Source organism: Passer montanus, unplaced genomic scaffold (genome assembly GCF_014805655.1).
Source record: "Passer montanus isolate IOZ18808 unplaced genomic scaffold, ASM1480565v1 scaffold257, whole genome shotgun sequence".
In the NCBI taxonomy this organism is placed as follows: Eukaryota; Metazoa; Chordata; class Aves; order Passeriformes; family Passeridae; genus Passer; species Passer montanus.
The window spans coordinates 107702-126573 of record NW_024367228.1 but is presented as its reverse complement, the minus strand read 5'-3'; the positions used below and the strand labels follow the sequence as shown (position 1 = coordinate 126573).

The 18872-nt window shown below is 43.0% G+C and overlaps 1 protein-coding gene across 5 annotated transcripts in view; it reads right to left on the bottom strand.

Annotated features, from left to right (window-relative positions):
• Window positions 1-6306: 6306 nt before the first annotated feature.
• Window positions 6307-18872, bottom strand: part of LOC120503456 (protocadherin alpha-C2-like) — an 82188-nt gene continuing 69622 nt past the window's right edge. For 4 of the 5 annotated variants that reach the window (XM_039711946.1, XM_039711943.1, XM_039711945.1 and 1 more), the window contains one exon: window positions 6307-8675. In XM_039711946.1, coding sequence (XP_039567880.1) covers window positions 8365-8675 — 311 coding nt within the window. In that variant the 3' untranslated portion in view covers window positions 6307-8364. The remainder of the gene's footprint in view (window positions 8676-18872) is intronic. The other variant, XM_039711947.1, reaches the window with a different exon arrangement.

Sequence of the window (18872 nt, the reverse complement as noted above, 5' to 3'; positions counted from 1 at the left end):
GAGTAAGCATCAGATCATCTATCCCATTTGCCACCATAATGCCATCATTGATTAGCTGCATGCATGGATTTGGGGCCAGCCCTATGCCTTCACACAGAGCAGGTACCAGCAGCCCAAAGCCCACTGGCACCTGCAGCCAACAATACAAACACTCCTGGTGCAGTGTACACGTCCTTACTCACTGAGGTCAGGGAGCGTGGCCAAATGCTCCTGGGGTTTAAGAGATTTCAATACAAACCTCTGTGCAGGGGAAGGATGAGATTGGCACAACATAAATTACCCTGTGGGGCGGCCAAATGCTCCTGGGGTTTAAGAGATTTCAGTACAAACCTCTGTGGAGGGGAAGGACGAGACTTGGCACAACATAAATTACCCTGTGGGGGCTGCAGCCCTCCTGTGAGTGCTCACTGCCCACTGGAACACTGGGCTGCACACACACCTGCAGTCTGCCCGTGTCCTATTTCTAATCTCCCACAGCTGCACGGCTCTGGCAGCCACGGGGGCAGCAGTGCTTCACCGCAGAACTCATTCACCAGAGGGAAGTTAATCAATGCAGACCAACTGCACCATCAATATCGATCAGGCTGTGAAGGCTTTGGCATTACAGCCCTGCAATATCCTGCTCCTTCCTGGCTGCTTTGCAGGAGCCTGTGTGGGTATTAATGAATGACCCCACATGGCCTGGCAGGTTCACAGAGGAGCCCAGCAGGGCACACTAAGGGCCTAGGCTAAGATGCTTCATAGGAATTCTAATTTTTTTCTTTGATACTAAAAAAATGGAGCAATATAACCCACAGGTCAGCAGTTCCTGCCATGAGCCCAACAGCATATTTGACAGCTTTAAAGATGATAAGGGCTGTGCATTTGTGAAAGCCTGCTTGACCCAGGGGGCCATTAGCAAGCTCTGTAAGCAGACCAGCCACTCCCTGTGACTGAAAGTAAGTGCATTTAGTGACCTGGACTGACCTGTCACCCTTTGAATCTCTGGTACTTTCTAATGTTGTGAAAGAATTCAGTCACATAACCCTTTTATCACTTTCTAGCTAATAAATATCTCTTTGCTGGTGCTGCTGCTCACAACCTGACTCGATGTGGCCAGCTGAGACCTAGTCTTGTGCATATGAAGGGAGCCTGAGGATAAAATAAAACTGGTTTCACCTTTTCTTGTGGTTTATTCCTTGAGAACAGAAGGAAGTATTTGGGCCTGCCATTTTCAGCACAGTCACCCTTCAGGGTAGGATGTAGCTCATCTTCAGGATTGTATTTATATTGTGACTGCACTGAAGTAGATTATCAAGAGATTGTTACACGTGGCTTTGGAAAGATTAAGGTAGCTTTTGTGATGCTTGATGGCTGCTTATATTTGTACAAAGAACTTCCTGAGTCTACAAGTAGCTAGACTAACATATTTTACACACCCTTGGGGTTTGGCAGATCCTCTTTATTGTGTAAACACCCATCAGGAGCTTTGTGGATCATTTCCTCAAATGTCAGTACCTAAGTGTTGCATAATCCTCTTTTATGCATGTAAGAAGACAAGCAGATTTTAGGCTAGATTTTTCATTATTTTAGGCTTGTATCTTATCTAGCATACACCTCAGGAAACCTCTGTCCTGAAGGTGAAAGGTGAGAGCACGTTCAGCAAAGTTAAGCCCCTTATCCTGTCACTGTGTGGTGCTGGATGAAACTGCTCACAGCTGGGTTCAGAGCATCTGGGAAGAGCCAGGCTGAGAAAGCTGCTCTAGACAGGTCCTGAGCCTCTTGTGCCAGCCCATGGAACAAGATCCTGGGCCCTCACTGAGCCTAAGGCTGTTTGCACCACAGGTGATGATGAGGAAGTTGGACATCAGCCAGTAAAGGCTTGAACAGTGTAGATAATTTGGTGTATAAGTGGGAATGTATGGAAGGGCTTAAATGCTAACTTACAGAGTGGATTTCATTTGTAATTGCTCAGCACATCACTCCACACCTGAAGGAATGCAGGCAGGATTCTTTAAACACCCACAGAGGGAAGTTCTTCAAGGCAGGGGGTGATTCATGCCTCCCTTGATGCAGGCTAAGACACACTGGGGGTTTGCTGGGATATTTTCAGTCTAGCTTCCCCCAGAACCACACACATTGCTCCCACTGAGTCTGCACTAAATGGAATTTGAGCCACTGAAAAGCTGAAGGATTTATCTATCAGGAAAGCTATTGCAGGATTAAAAGTCTAGGCAGCTGTGATTGATGTGTTTTAACAATCACTACATCTTGTCAGCCTTGTTGTGCAGCAACATTCCTGTAATTAATGGGCAAGGACTTTCTAATTCTCCTCAGTGCAGCTCAAGTGGTGCCAAGACACTCGAGGTGCCCATAAAATATTGCCAAAGGAGCTGGAATGGGGTTGCCAGGGCCAGCTCTGTTCCCCCACCTCAGTGATGAAGCCTGAGATCACATCTAACACCCCAGCAGTGATGCAGCACCCACTGCTGAGCTCCAGGGAGGTTCAGGCTCAGGCATGACTCCTGCTGGGATGGCACCCTGGTGACATGGTCACTCTTCACCTAACACTGTGCCCCACAGGTGTGCCCACACCCCATTTCTGTGCCTACTGCCATGGTGGGCCTGGAGGAGAACATTTCCCCCCTATCAGCATAAATGGGATTTTCTCCTCAGGATTCCTGCTTCCCACAGGTCCCCTCACCACAGTGAAGGAGCAAGGGAGCTGAGGAGTAGCAGTGACACAGACTTAGGGCTGCTCTATTTGGTGTGAAGGCCAGCTTAGCATTTCTGACCCTCTGTCAAGGTTTTAAAATCTGGTTTTCAAGCCTAGTGTGTCTGTTTTGTAATATGCTTCAGACATCAGTTCCTAAATGTGGATGAGTCACTTGCTGTCTCTTTGCAGACAACAGTGACACGGCTCTGGGCACCACTGCCAGGCAAACATTTTTGATATTTTCAAGCTGAGTGGCATTCTGAGAGAGGTTTACTTCACCACATCTCTGTCATCTTTTGATGTTAATACCTGTGTCAGAGTGATTTCATGGAGGCTGTCCTGAGATATGAAAGGGAATCCATGGTGCAGTGTAAGATATGTTCTTCTCATGTGGCAGAGATAATTCTGTGGTACTTCATGCTGAAGGATTTCATTCATTAGTTCTCTAAGCCAGCCTAAGGCACTTGGACTACAAATACTCTAGAAATATGTGCCTAATGTCACCATATTAGAATCACTCTGAAAAATCAGATTTTCATGATACCTAAGCAGTATTATCACTGACAGTGGGCATTGAAGTTTTCTGTACAACAACATAACCATGTCCCAGGGTTTTATATAAACAATCATGGAACGGTTTGGGTTGGAAGGGACCTTAAATATGATCTAGTTCCACCCCTCTGTTATGGGCAGGGACACATTCCACTAGACCAGATTGACATCCAGCCTGTGCCAGGGCCTCCTCACCCTCACAGGGAAAGATTTTTCTCTAACATATAATCTAAACTGACAATCTCTTAGTTTGAAGCCATTTCCCTTGTCCTGTCACTCCAGGACCATGTAAATTGTCTCTCTCCATCTTTCTTGCCAGCTCCCTTCAGCTCCTGGAAGGCCAGAGTTGAGGTCCCCCCAAAGCTTCTCCTCTCCAGCTGTGCCAGCCTTTCCTGCCAGCAGAGCTGCTCCATCCCTCTTCCCATCCTGGAGCCTCCTCTGGCCTGGCTCCAGCAGCTGCAGCTCCTTCCCTGTGCTGGGCCAGGCTGGGGCAGCTCTGCAGGTGGGCTCTCACCTGAGCACAGGGGCAGAATCCCCTCCCTTGATGGCCACACCCTGGGATGAGCCCAGGACAGGTTTGTTTTTCTCTGTAAATGCTTGGATGCACACAGCCCCCACCCTGCAAAGGCAGAGCAGTGACACTGGATCCTGCAGGGATCCCTCTGGGGATCCACAGAGAGGAGAATGAACCCAGGAGAGCAGAGAGCACAGCATCCCCATATCCAGAGCTAATGGAAAATTAATGTATATGCTATCAATATTGATTCCATAGCACGCTGGTTAAAGCTGCACAAGGTCAGTCCAATGTGATAGAGCATTTATTCTGTCAGAGCTGTGCTCTGCATCCTCTGTCTGTTCAGTTTTGGTGCAGCCAAGCCAGCTGTGTGAGCCTAATTCTGATTCCAGCCACCACATGAAGCCCTTCCCATCCAGGATTTATTATTGCTGTGCTTGGAGCCCTCAGCTCTGCTCTCCAGAGCAGCTATTTGCTTCATGCAGGTTCAGCTGTGTGTGACACCAAAACATTGTCAGCTGTTCACTCCTTTCTCCTTCAGAGACTTGTAAAGGAACAAACCAAAGGACTTCAGGGTACACTCACTTACCAAAGCCAAACCTTTGATTCAAGTGATATTTCTGCATATTGCAGGAGCCTTAACAGAACACAGGCTCTTGGAACTGTCTTAAAAAGGTGCTTGTGCCATGGAACAGTCAGTAGTTGCTAAGCAATCATATAACAGCAAAACTGAGGACCCTGCTCATTCTTTAGGACTCAAATGAGGAAAATGGCTCAGCTCCTTCCTTAATATTTGTCTTACACAAGATCCACAAAACTGCTGCTAGGGGAGAATTGGATTTGGAAGGAAAATTGTACCTGGTTTATTTTACCCAGTTGTTGACACAAGCAGGTTTTGAATGAGTGAAGTAGAAGCAGAAATGAAAGAGGATTCTATACGCTATCAAAACTACCTGCAATTAATTTTATGAGTGATCTTCATATATGAAATTTGGGAAAGGCATTTTGGGTTCTGTGTTCTTCCCCTAGTGTGAGATGGTTGGAAAACTTTTATTCAGGTCCCCTCATGTGATGTGCAATGACCCATGGACTGAGCAGAAAGAAACTGCACAAGACCAAGTCTTAGAAGCCTAATGTAAAATGAGATATTTTTTTAATGACAGGATGTAATTGATATACAACATAGCTCAGGTTTATTGTTATAAAAGCCCAGTAGTTTTCATCACTGATCTTGTATGCATAGAAACCAGACTTCCAAAGACGATATGCTCACAGAGAGTATATATGGATTCTGAAAGACATAAATTGTTCAAGTGGTAAAAAGCCCCAAAACTGTAATTTCCTTGTTAGCAAAGGAAAGTGTATTTAGTCGTGCTCATTTCATTGTCAGCAGGAGGATTAAAGAATTTTTTTTCTTAATTTATGCTGTTATTGGCCACCTCTGGTTCTCAATTTCCATTGTTGTGTGCTGTTAAAACAGTAACCACAAAACTGTGGTGGAATGTGCAGGTTCTGCCCCCACCTACCCCTGGTTTTCCAATCACACTTCTTGCTAAGGGTTTCTCCTTCTGGACACCCAAAATCAAGGATGTCAATGGTATCATTTGTATATTAGTTATGAAATAGCCAAATGCCACTGTAGACATCTCAGCATTCCTGTTATCCCAGAGAGTCCAAATACAGAAAAATCTTTATAAAATCTGGTGAGGTGCATGATTCAGTCTCCTGAAAACACAGTGAGTGTGTGGGATGTATATCCTCCTAGTGCAACCCAGCCTCTTTCCAAACAATTCCTGCAAGAGCTCCTCCTCTCCTCTGAGAGTTTTTTTCCTGTTCTATCAGCTCTCCAGACTGGAATGATTATCATCATTGATAATCATGCTGGAATGATTATCTTCAGATTATGTTTTGTCTCCCAAGGCACTCAAGCATACAGTACCCCTGCAGTAAGCACCTGCAATAAAGGCAGCATTGGTAAATGTAATTTTGTGTTTAAACCAGCAAATCTGAGACATGCTGCAGCTCTTGGTTCATTTTAACAGATGCAAGTCTTGGAAAACCAACTGTGTATGGCCACTGATGAAAAATGAATGAGTCAGACTCGCTTGCATAGGGGAAAATGCAAGCACTTAAAAGAAAAACCAATATTCAATTAAAATCTAAAAATAATCAAGTGTAGAAGATTCCTGTAAGAATTAAATCTTTGTACTGAATTTTTGCCAGAGACATTGAGAGAGCTGTTTTATGATGAATACATAACAACAGTATTCTTCTGTGTGTTTAAGCTACCACTGTAACTACAGTTGATGAACGTTTTGGGAGCTGTTGGATTAGTCACCAAATAAAAATAAACACCTAAATGTACTTGCATAGCACATTTGCATAAAAGAACAGCTTCCTCCCCAAAGCTTAAGTTTTTTCCTCTTGTCTAGCTTTTAAAAGTGAATCAAAGATTCTCTTTCTTAAGTAGCACCTTTTTATTGCCAGTAAAACAAGACTGGTAACAAAAGAAAACTCTAAATAGACCACATGAGGCCATTGGTGGTTCACACTTTGAGATATGAATTCTTTTATTAGAGCTTTGCTGTGATGTTTTAAGATTTGCTGCAGGTTCTTAAAAATGAATAGGAATTGTTCTATTCTGAACTGTCAGCAGTTTGGAAACTTAAAACATCCAGGACATGTCTCAAGAAATCCAGTTGTTCTCTTTGATCCTAGATTAAAGGGCCTTTGGAAATTTCAGAGCTATGTAGTTTCTTACACAGTTCCAATTAACACGACACTTGAGCTTTATTCTGTGAATGTACAATAACGTACAAAACTCCTTGGAATTCCCTCATCAGCTATATTCTATTTAAAAATACATGTATTGGTTTTAAATCAACATCCTCAACCACATTCAGTACTCCATTTATACCCTTAGGTTTAGTAATTCACAGAACTTCAGCTTCACAGATTCTTACCAATAAATCCCAAAATGCATGCATGGCTTGGTTTAAGAAAGATAGTTTACTTGTGTTTCATACACAAAAAAAACTGATAATCAACAGTGGCTTAAAAAATTAACACTACTCCACTTTTCCACAAGTGTACAAAAAAGAAATAATGAATTTACATTCAACGGTAAAGCTTAAAGTCCACTCTAATAATAGTTGCATTGACATTCACATACACAAGCACAGAATAAATATTTCAGGATTCTTATAAGAGCATACAGCATACATACAGTACTTGAATTTTACATAAGGAGTGTTAGTAGGATCAGAAGTTCATAATCTCATAGAAAAGTAAAACTAAAATCAGAAAAGGTCGTGTGGGAGGTAACACCAAGGTACTGCACAGAGCTAGCAGGTTAGTAAATCCATTTGTGTGAGGAGTTTGCATCTGCTTCTTCATAGTAGGACAGTTTGTTTGCAAAGGTGTATTCAAAGTGCAGAATAATGCAAAAAACAAAAAAAGAAGATATTCTTGTATTTATTAATACATGCAAGAGGCAGCCCCCAAGTCACCCGACAGAATAAAGCTGTTATTGGCAAGTGGCCGATATAATACAGATGTTTCAGGCAATTTTTCTAAAGCACTTTAATAGCAGCAATTGTAATTTATAATGGCTCTAGATTGACTTCTGTTTGGGTTAAAGGGCATCATATTTCTTTAACATTTACAGCTATATTTCTTTATAAATAAATATCTCAAATAACAAATAGCATAGTTAATGTTACTTTTTTCTCTCTTTTGCATAAGTGTCGTGGAAAAACTCTGACCTTTTCAGAGACATAATGTGCAAATATTGTGGAAATAGGGACACACAGCATCACAGTTACATTCCTGGGATGTCAGCCCAGCCCTTGTTACTCTCTGAGGGCTAGCCTTACCAGGGTAATGCAGGGCTTTAAAGGACAATTTTTCCAATGGCTTGCTTGGTAAAGAGATAGAATTTATGGTGTCTTAAAGAGCTGTAAATGTGAGGTTTCATTTGAAGCAGTGTGTACAATACGTCATGTATAGGAGTCAGTATTTCCACACAGTGACTTCTCAGGATTTGACAAGTCTGCTCATCTCCTTTCAGACATTTTCTCCCCAGCCTGAACATCTTTAAACATTTGTGTTCATTAGGTGTTTCCTCTGTTGCATATTTACCAGCTCTTCTTGCATTTTATAATCTAATCTCATATCACCTAGCTGACATCTGCACACAAATATTTCCAATCATATAGAGGGTGCACAACATTAAAACTTTTAAACCTGTCCTGTAAGTGTCATCAAGACAGGAGCACAGGAACCACAGTGCAGAGTCCAACCTCTCACTGGCTGTACTGTGAAGATTCTCCTTTTCGGCGTAGGAGAAAGGAAACTTGTGTCTGCTTTTTAGATTCTGAAAACAAGCCAGAGTGGAGAAAAAGAGTTAACACCAGACTTAATAAAGCTTTTAAGACAAAACCTGTTAAGCAATTTAGACAGACACTGAATTTCCTGCTGATTTTCTCAAGTCTGTACATACAGGAAATTTGATAACAGTAGGAAGAAGTTGGGATTTGCTACATAGGAGAAATCTGCCATTATTACAAAAACTGGCTAAGAGGGTTTTTTGAGTATGACTCCCTCACTGGTCACTGTTCTCAGTGGTGCTGTTGCCCTTTTCTTTTTTCTCCTGAGTCTTGTTTCCCTTCTTCTTTTTCTTCTTTTTCTTGGTCTCTTCTTTCTTGCCAAAGGTTATGAAGTCACTTTTGTCAATTTGGCTGTTTGGTGGCTCCTGCCGGATGGAGATGATTGCAGGAGATCCTGGGATAATGAATTTGTCTGGCAACTCACCAGGACCACCTTGTTTGGAATTGCCCGGTCCGAATTTAAAGGTCCAGCTGTTGCTGTTCACACCAGCTCCCACTGGGGGGGACACCTCTCCCGCCTCAGGTTCTGAAAAAGTCAAAACAGCAAGAAAAGCTTAAAGCATCTTTAAACACAGCAGCTTTCTGTCTGAAAGGCTTCAGCCTACAGTGACTCTCGCTTGCCTGGCTGCTCATCTGGGGGTTATCCACTGGTTCTTGTCCAGTCTGCTCAGTGTTTGCATGCACTGACCCCCTCCTCGTGCTGTTGGGTGCAACAGGCTCTGGATCCCGTTTTGTCCTTTTGGATTTGAAGTGTTTGGAGTAAGAGATCACTGTGATGCAGCCCACTGTAATGTTTTATAGCAGGAAACACAGGCACGTGCATTGCATGGCAAAAAGGTGTGTTTGAGGGTGTTGAGTCTTTTGGGAGAGGGTCAGAAGAGTGGCCAGGGCAGGGGATGACAGCCTTGGCATTATGCACATCCCGGTGGGTATTTTAGCAAACCATCTTGTGATGGATGTGTGCAGGAATCCTCATGCAGGGAAAGAAGGGAGAGTGTCAAGAGGCTGGAATGGAGCCAGGCTCTGCTCGGTGGTGCTGAGCAGCAGGACAAGAGGGAAGAGGAATGGATGGCCAGGAAGTTCCACCTGAACACAAGGAAGAACTTCTTTCCTGTGCAGTGGCCGAGCACTGAACAGACTGCCCAGAGAGGTTTTGGGGTTCCCCTCACTGGAGATGCTCCAGAACCATCTGGATGCAATCCTGTGCCACGTGCTCTGCTTGAACAGGGAGGCTGGACCAGATGAGCCGCTGTGGTCCCTTCCAAGCTGACCACTGTGTGACTCTGAGCTGGTGCATCCCAGAGAGGAACCTGAGGCCAAGCAGCACGTGTGTTTGTGTGTAGGTATGGATGCAAAGTGGCTGAGCAGCAGACACAGCCCCAGAGCAAAACCAGGAGTGAGTTGAACTGCCTGGGCAGAGCCACTGCAGGATTGCGTCCACCAGGGTGCACAGTCTGGTCTCAGAAATATCCATGGTCTTCACAGAATCACAGAATACCCTGATATTCTCTCTAGATCACAGTATTTTATGCAGGCATATATAAAGTGAAATTCTATCCCCACTTTTAGGCTTGCAGGATGAAGTTTTAATTTTGTCTCCATTATAGATTGAGTTAATCAGATTGAAATGTTTGCATATGTTGCTCTGACAAGGACAAACTTTAGCAAAATAAAATGCTACAGAATTAGGTTTTCCTGTGAGAGAAAGCTTTAAGACTTGGTTGTTTTCTTTCCTTTTATACTTTGAACATTTGTTGTCTGCATATGTTGCTCTGACAAGGACAAACTTTAGCAAAATAAAATGCTACAGAATTAGGTTTTCCTGTGAGAGAAAGCCTTAAGACTTGGTTGTTTCCTTTTATACTTTGAACATTTGTGGTAATTTACATAACTGCCAATTTTGAATAGGAACAGCATATCTATTTTAATGTATCATGGTAAGTGTTTTAACAACTGTGATCAGAGGAAAGCTCAATGTTTATGCACTGATGCTAAAAGCCCTCAAATCAGATGAAAACTTTCTTATCTACACCCTAAAAGTGCAGTAACAAAACATGGGACCCTTGTAACACTCCTAGCCACACACAAATCCACAATACCACACAAACAATTCCAGCACCACTGATCTGATCAAATCTCAGCATCATGTATCAGAGCTGTCCAGCTGAAGAGGCAAAGATATTTGGGGTAAAGAAGGAGGTGGAAGTGTGCTGGAAAACCATTTCAGAGGGATTCCATGTCCTTTGGAAGAGGAGATGAGGACACTGGATGGGTGAGAAGAAACAAAGAAGTTCAAGGTCTCCTACTAGTTAAAGAGGGCAGGAAGAGAAAATAAAGCACACATTCTAGAAGGAGAGCCCCTTTAAGACTTCACCTCAAACCTAAGGCTACCCAATTAGACAGAAGTCAAAAATGTTTTGCCTGCAAATACCTGGTACTGGCTGCTCTGTACCCCTGCAGCTGTAATGAAGAATGCTATATTAAATTTAGCAGCTTCTGTATTTCTTAGTATTTAATGATTCTTCATTTTCTGTTATGTTGTTTGTAAAATTTTCTATTTTATGAAATAAATGGTGTGTGGTGCATGCAGACATAAGGCTCTGCTTTTAGGTTCAATAGCTGAAAAGACATATTTTTGCTGCCTGACAACCCTTCTTCTGCCTGGCAGCAAAACAAGGCTGGGAAACAGGATTCCCTTTTCAAGCTTTTCTATAATGATGCAGCAGGTCCATGTTAGAAAGCCCAAGAAATGCATGTACAAAACACATCAGAACCATCTCTGAACCCATCAGTGTAAGATGTCTGGCACATGAAATCTTTGGCATCTCTCAAGCTCCATGGCACACGGACATGACACGACTGCTTTTACAATGTGATATTTAATCAAGAACTAGAAGACACTGCACACTTCTTTTCCCCCTAAGATTGTATTTAATGATGAAGAAGCTGTGACTTTATGTTCTTTCCAGGAGCTGCCGACCTTGTTTTAGTGACTTTAACCTCTTGTGTCTCAAATAGCTTTGCTGAAGTTATTATTAATGTAAGAATTCCTCTATTTCATCAGTGGTAGCTTTTCTGTACATTTCCTATGGTCCTAAGTATCAGCTTCAGATTTTTTACATGTTTCCTGTAAGTAACAACAATGTCCTAGAAAGTCCTTTCATAATAAATGCATTAATATGAACCAGATTTCATTTCTGCTTAATAAATTGTTTTGTTTAGGTACCTTTTATATAATTTTTGTTTCTCTGAGATGATAAATTACAAAGGTGGAAAATGTGTGTCTTGGCCTTTTTCCAAATTATTAATCAATTGTCTTTCTGCTGCAATACAAATGTGAGCTTTCCTATAGCACATAATAAATTAAGCCCTATTTGACAAATAAATCCTCTCTTTCTCCCAAAAAAACCCACACAATATGCATTCCAAACACTGGCCCAGACCCAATGCTCTTTTTCTGTTCCTGGCAGGAAAAAGACAGCTGAAGGTGACCTCAAATCATGTTTGACCCACCCTTGCTCTAGCTGGGGACAACCCTGTAGCAAAGAATAATAGAAAAAATCCTTTGAAGAGTACAGGGTGAGAACTCTGTGGGCTGCAGGGCCACCACAGCACAGCTGGAGCTGCAGTGCATGGCTGGGCCACTTTGGTGGGAGCATAGAAGCATAAAATGATAGAACGGCCTGTGTTGGAAGGGACCCCAAATTTCACCCAATTCCAACCCCCTGCCATGGGCAGAAACACCTTCGTCTAGACCAGGTGGCTCCCATCCCCATCCAGCCTGGTTTTAAACACTTCCAGGGATGGGGCAGCCACAGCTTCTCTGGGCAGCCAGTGCCAGGGCCTCACCACACTTACTTTATATTCTTTCTAATAACTGATCTAAACTTACTCTCTGTAGGTTTGAAACTATTGCCCTTGCCCTGTCACTCCAAGCCCTTCTCAATAGTCTCTCTCCATCTTGTGCATTCCTGCCAGGTACTGGGAGAGGCAGTTAGGTCACCCTGAAGTGCAGGAATGTGCCTCCTGTTGATGGAGTGACCAAATTATCCTTTGTCTCCTTAAAAAGCCCAGAAGTTTATCTCCTCAATTTGGTAAAAAGACATCTCATAAGACCTTTAAGACTTCACCTCAAACCTAGGGCTACCCAATTAGACAGAAGCCAAAAAGTCCCACCTAAATAATTCACTAGAAAAAGACAAGAACAAAGGAAATAATTGTTTTTGTGGAGTGTTTTAGCAAGAGCAAAAACCTCTTACCCCTAGTTCACGTTTTCTCTACAAGAACTTTGTTATTTTGCCTTTTATTAAAATTTTTCTGTTTCCAACGCTACCTCAGAAGTCATCCTAATAATTTTATACCATTTGAAGTAGTTAGACTATCTCAGGTATGATAGATCCTCTAAGACCTAGCTCACAGAGAAAAACCATCACTGAAGCTTCTTTTCCCCAGGCTGAGCAATCCCAATTCTCTCAGCCTTTCCTGGACAGGTGCTCCAGTCCTCAGATCAACTTATCAGGCTGAACACGGGACATGGGACAATGACAGTGACTTGATGTTATCCATTTGACCACACAAATACAGTAATGTGCAAGAATCCAGGGTATACCTGAGGTAAAGAATCCCCTGTATGAAGCCTCTTGCCAGACTAATGGGGTGCAGATCCACATCTGCACTACTGAAATCTAATTCAGAGCAGGAAAATGACCCTTTAATCTGGTTCTGACTTGACAAGTGAACTCACCAGATGAAGCCAGTAACATTTGTCACAAAAACATCTGACTTCATGCATCCAAACACAACAAACCCACTCCACCTACCCTGGAAGCAGGACTCTGTCAGACTGTGGGGGTTTGCTTGCACCCATGTCTGGTTTTGTCCCAGCCCCTGAATATGGTTGTCCATACAAACTAAGCATTTTAATACTCCTTAATACTCACTAAGCCAAAGAAAACAAATTATCCTTACAGCTGTGTGGAGAGCTTGCATACAAAAAGACAGAGACACAGAGAATCTAATGAGTTAATAACCATAGTTTCTTACAAGTGGGGCTTCTCCAGTCCTCAGGAAATGTCTCTTCTGCATGACTTACCTGAGAACATGTGTGTTTATCTGTATTGGCAGGCTGGAAGGTCACAGTTCAGCTGTACTGACTAAGTTGTATGTTTAGGCATTTCAGATCAAGGATAAATGTCATTTACTACCTAGTTTCCAAGGCTGCCTTAAACATCTCTTCTGTTTCTTATCAGCAGGGATTCAACAACAAAAGCTTTCTGCTTATGTGTCATTTTACATTTAATGGGATTAGTTGTACTTCTCTTGCATATTTTCTGCATCTTTAATTGAATGCTTCAAATTTGTTTATTAAACTTAGAGGAAAATCTAAATAAAGCAAACCCCCTGGTTATATTTATAACACTTAATTTAAAACATTACACTTCTTTTCTTCCTACAGCTAGAGAGGGGGTTTGCCAGAGTTCATACATAAAAGCCCAGAGTCTGATAATTTCCTGGGGTAATTTTTGGGATTACTTTGGACCTTTTCTTTTATTCTCAAGGAATACTTCAGACTTCATGTTCAATGACCAAATAATTAAATTTTTAAATGCTTGCATGCAGCAGAACCCAAAATCTAGGTTGCACCTGCAGGTCCTGATGCTTCTTTGCCTGTGTGTCTGCAAGCTAAAATGGGAGGTGAACTTTTTACCCCTTCCCTTTCCCACTCTCACCGAAATACAAATGTCTCAGTAGACTTTAAATGGAACCCAGAGCAGCAGAGACTCTGCAGTTGAGTAGGTCATATATTTAGCTGGCATGAAAGGACTTCTAGGCTGTCTTTCAAAATACTTCGTTTTCCATCCCGTGACTGCTGTCTGAAGTGCACAGGCAAACTTACACAGAAAAACCCTCCATATCCTCAAATTACCTATCTGAAAGCTGGAGGGAATAGGGGATGGTGCAGAGATAAAGCTTTTTCTCTTCCAGAGGCATTTAATGGTCATGTATTATAGCCCTCTGCCTCTCACAGAACTTGAAAAACATAAAAACCCAGTCAACAGGCACTGCTTCAACAAGCTGTAATTGCTCTGAAACTCCTGATTTCCTAGACATTGTCAGATACAGAGGGTCATGTCTGCCTGGAGAAGCTGTGGCTGCCCCTGGATCCCTGGCAGTGTCCAAAGCCAGGCTGGACAGGGCTTGGAGCACCCTGGGACAGTGGAAGGTGTCCCTGCCCATGGGAAGGGGATGGGACTGGATGAGCCTTAAGGTCCCTCCTAGCCCAAACTATTGCAGAATTCTATGTGGATGTCACAGTGTCCAAGATTACAGAAAGGGAGCAAGCTGCAGGTGAGCTGTGTCCCCTCACTGATCCTCACCTGCACGCTCCAGGCAGTCCTGCTCTCAGCACACAGGTTTTTCAGAGGTGCCCCTGCTCTGTGCAGGAAGCCTGGACACCAACAAGGAACCAGGTCCCTAAAATTCATCCTGTAGTAACTGTAGGTACCTACATTTCTTTTGCTTAGAGTGTTAAACACCCCTTTTCCTAAATTCAGCCATCAGAAATGTAGGCATCCAATCTACCGTGTCTAATTTAATTCATGCTATAGTCTGCAAACAGACAGGCACCCCCAGAAGGCAGTTCAAGCCCTCTGGTTTAAATGCTTGGTTTAAGAGGTATTGAATTGGAGACCTTATCACTCTCTTTGGAGCCTTTCTTGCTTTCTACAACTCCCTACAGGAGGTTGTAGCCAGGTGGGGATCAGCCCCTTTGCAAACAGACAGGCACCCCCAGAAGGCAGTTCAAGCCCTCTGGTTTAAATGCTTGGTTTAAGAGGTATTGAATTGGAGACCTTATCACTCTCTTTGGAGCCTTTCTTGCTTTCTACAACTCCCTGACAGGAGGTTGTAGAGAGGTGGGGATCAGCCTCTTCTCTCTGGCAGCCAGTGGCAGGACAAGAGGATGGCCTCAAGGCCATGCATGGCCTCAAGCTGCACCAGGAGAGATTCAGGTTGGACATTAGGAAGAATTTTTTCACAGAAAGGGCTGTCAAGCATTGGGAAGAGCTGCTCAGAGAGGTGGTGGAGTTACCATTCCAGGTGGTGTTCAAGAAATGACTGGACATGGCACTCAGTGTCCACTCTGGTTGACAAGGTGGTGATCAGTTGAAGGTTGGACATGATGATCTTGGAGGTGTTTTTCCAACCTAAATTATTCTGTTTAAAAAAATCCAAATTTTCTTTGTTCCTCTCCTCTCTCTGCTGGAGACAGCTAACTTTTGGGTAGCTAGTGAAAAGGAGCTGAATTCTACCCTCAGGAGCCATGTAAGCAGCACCATGGCTCAGCAGGTGTTGTACTAATGACCATGCCAGAGCATTTCAGAAAAAAGAAGTTTGAAACTAATCTCTTTAATGGTGGCAGCCACAAAAAATCCTGTGCAGCTGTTTGCAACTTCCCTGGCCCCAATCCTTTCATGGGATTTTCACTTAGGTAGGCATTGGCATCTTCTGTCCTAAAAATGCCTGAGAGATCACAGCCATGATCTTAAGGTTGCCCCATTTCCACCCCTTCAAAGGCCACACTTTAGTTATGCCAGCAATGCCAGCAGCTCAGAAGCTCTGGTGCAGAACTCTGCAGTACAGGTCTGTCACTGAGATTTAAGGTGCTGTCTTTTCAGATGTGGAATTTGCAAATTCACTCAATGGAATGGCTGGCTTTCACCAGCCTGTAAAACCATCCAAGCTGAGAGGTAATGCTGAGCGATGGGTACAAACAGTCTGAAACTGAGATGTCTCATACATTTGGGGCAAAATGTCTGCTCACAGAACGTATCATCACTCAGCCCAGGAACCAATATCCCATCAGGCCTGGGCTATCCCATCAGGCCTGCAGTTTCTATCTCACTGACGTTTTTCTCGCTTTTGGGGAGGCCACATGGTTTTCCCCTGACCCTGCATAGCCCCAGAGCTCCAATCTGCTGTTTGCTGAGAACAGGTGGTGCTCACTTCCCATAATGCGAGCTGCCCATATATCCTGAGTGTCATGAACACCCTCTCCACCTCCTATGCCTCTGCTGCTTTCTTAAGGAACCTTTGTCAGAAGAGGGCTAACTCATGTTGGAACAGATGTGCCCCTGCTCAAGGGGGAGAAGGGAAAGCATTTCTGTGCAGCTCTGCCTCCCTGCAGACACATCTCTGACTGTGTGACATGCTCAGCCAAGACAGCAGCTTGTTTTCACTCTGTTCCACCCCTCCCCACTTTGTCCCAGTCTTTAAAAATTTGGTAGCTCATGGAATCAGAAAATATAAAAGCTTTCAATCAAAAGTTCTATAAATATTAAATTTAAAGGGAATATTTTTCAATGTTCCTTTTCTAGACAGCAGAACATGAGGGCTGAAGCCACTCTAAGACTCAGAACACCCCATCATTAATCACAGTCCCTTCTGTCCGCAGGTCAAAGTAGCAAAACACATTAATTAAATGAATTTGTTTAAAACTGAGATCAGGCAATAAGCAGGAAGCAAATTGCAGGGAAAGCTAGTCATTAACCTGATTTCTCTCTTCCCTGCCTCCTCTGCTGATGCTGTACTGACTGCAGCTTCTGCCTCTGGCAGGCTTAATGAATATTCACCATGATAAAGAGTCTGAAACAGCACATCCAATGCAAACAGTGTGCACTGAAAAACCCTCTCTGTGTCATGCAGAGGATCTCACGGACATTCTGGCTTCAGTGATCATCCCTAAGCCTTTTTGGGATTAAAAAGCCCATTTAATCTTTCTCCTTTTTTTCTGAAAAACAAAACAAACCAAAAACTCAAGCTCACCAAAAACAACAAAAAAAGAGAAAGCGAATAAAAAATCCATCAGCATGATAAAATGACAGAAATAGAAATGAAAGACAGAAACCCTATTCAATCAGAACAAAACTGAACCAGTTTAACTAACACTTTGCCAGATAATCCCAAACATCACTAATGACTTTGTCAAATTGGAGAATTAAACAAAAACCCAAATAATTCTCACTGTCTGCCCTCCCATCTCTTTGACCTGTTCTGCATTAATGGATCCGGAGGAATGAACAAAATGGAAACTTCTCCCCACCAGGAGCCTGCAGCTTTAATCCAGTGCTTGGGTTTAAAGTCAGCATCATTAATCAGGGTAATTATAGCACAAATGTTGTGGGAGATTTGTAACCCCCCACTGCTCCAACATCCTGGAAGCAGGGGGTGGGCAGGAGGTCATTTCCAGCTCACTCTCAGGTTACTGTCCACGCTGACACTGACAATTAATTTAAATTGAGATTATTTACCTCATTATAAAACCAATCTTACATGGCTGTGTATTAAAGGAATTGTCTCAGCTATCAAATAGCTCTGCCAGCATATTCTGAGATATGTGAAAGCATAATTTGATTTGCTGGCTACCACAGCCTGCTGTGGCCAGAGCACAGCCCAGGGTAAATGGCTTCCTGCAGCTGCTGAAGGAGCAATCAGAGCATGGGGTCTGCAGCTCCTCTCACTCTTCTTCGACTAAAAACTACTTTTCTTCCCATAAAAATATCGATTTTTTTCAGGTAATATCCTTCCACTGCTGTACTTGTGCCCAGTCCTGCTCCCACAGGTAGAATTTTACCCCTCTCCTCCCCAAACTGAGGGTTAATCTGCTGCATCCCTGAGATGCACACACACGGATGCTCCTTATCATCTTTTGAGCTCTAATCCAATGTTGGGGACCCGGGGGGATGCAGCACTGAATGTTTGTGTTGCTTGAAGAGGGGATTAGAGAGACATTACTCTTGCAGTATAAGAAAAAATATTTTTGGGGGTATTTCCCTATGTCTGCAGGCTCACGGTGTCTGTTTTTAAGAGTTCATAGCTCAAAAAAAAAAAAAAAACCAAAAAAACCTCCCCCCAAAATAATCCATGCTCCTTATCATCTTTTGAGCTCTAATCCAATGTTGGGGACCCGGGGGGATGCAGCACTGAATGTTTGTGTTGCTTGAAGAGGGGATTAGAGAGACATTACTCTTGCAGTATAAGAAAAAATATTTTTGGGGGTATTTCCCTATGTCTGCAGGCTCACAGTGTCTGTTTTTAAAAGTTCATAGCTCAAAAAAAAAAAACAAACCTCCCCCCAAAAAAAATCCAAGCCCAAACCAACCAAAAAAAAAAAAAAAACCAAAAAAAACAAACCCAAACCAACAACCAAAACCTCAAACTATTTTCATCTTATAAATGTGTTTTTAACACAGTGTGGGCAGTTACAGCACCAGCCATTCTGCCCCTATTTTAATGCACACAGTAAGGTAAAGAGCAGTACTGCAAAAAAAAAAAAAAAAACCAAAAAAACCCCCCCCCAAAAAAATCCAAGCCCAAACCAAAAAAAAAAAAAAAACCGCAAAGAAAACCCCCCAAACTATTTTCATTTTATAAATGTGTTTTTAACACAGTGTGGGCAGTTACAGCACCAGCCATTCTGCCCCTATTTTAATGCACACAGTAAGGTAAAGAGCAGTGAATAGTGCAGGAAAATTGAAACTGGAGCTGGGGGTACAGCTCTGCCCTTCAGTACCTGGGAAGGGTGTGGGCAGTGGCTGAGGACAATGTGCCCCTGAAGATCTGTGGTGAGTTGGTCTTGATACCACAAAGGAAAGGCTTTTCTTTGCTTTCATGTCAAACCAGGTGCTATGCAGCCTAAATGTCCTAATTAAATATCCTCAAATGC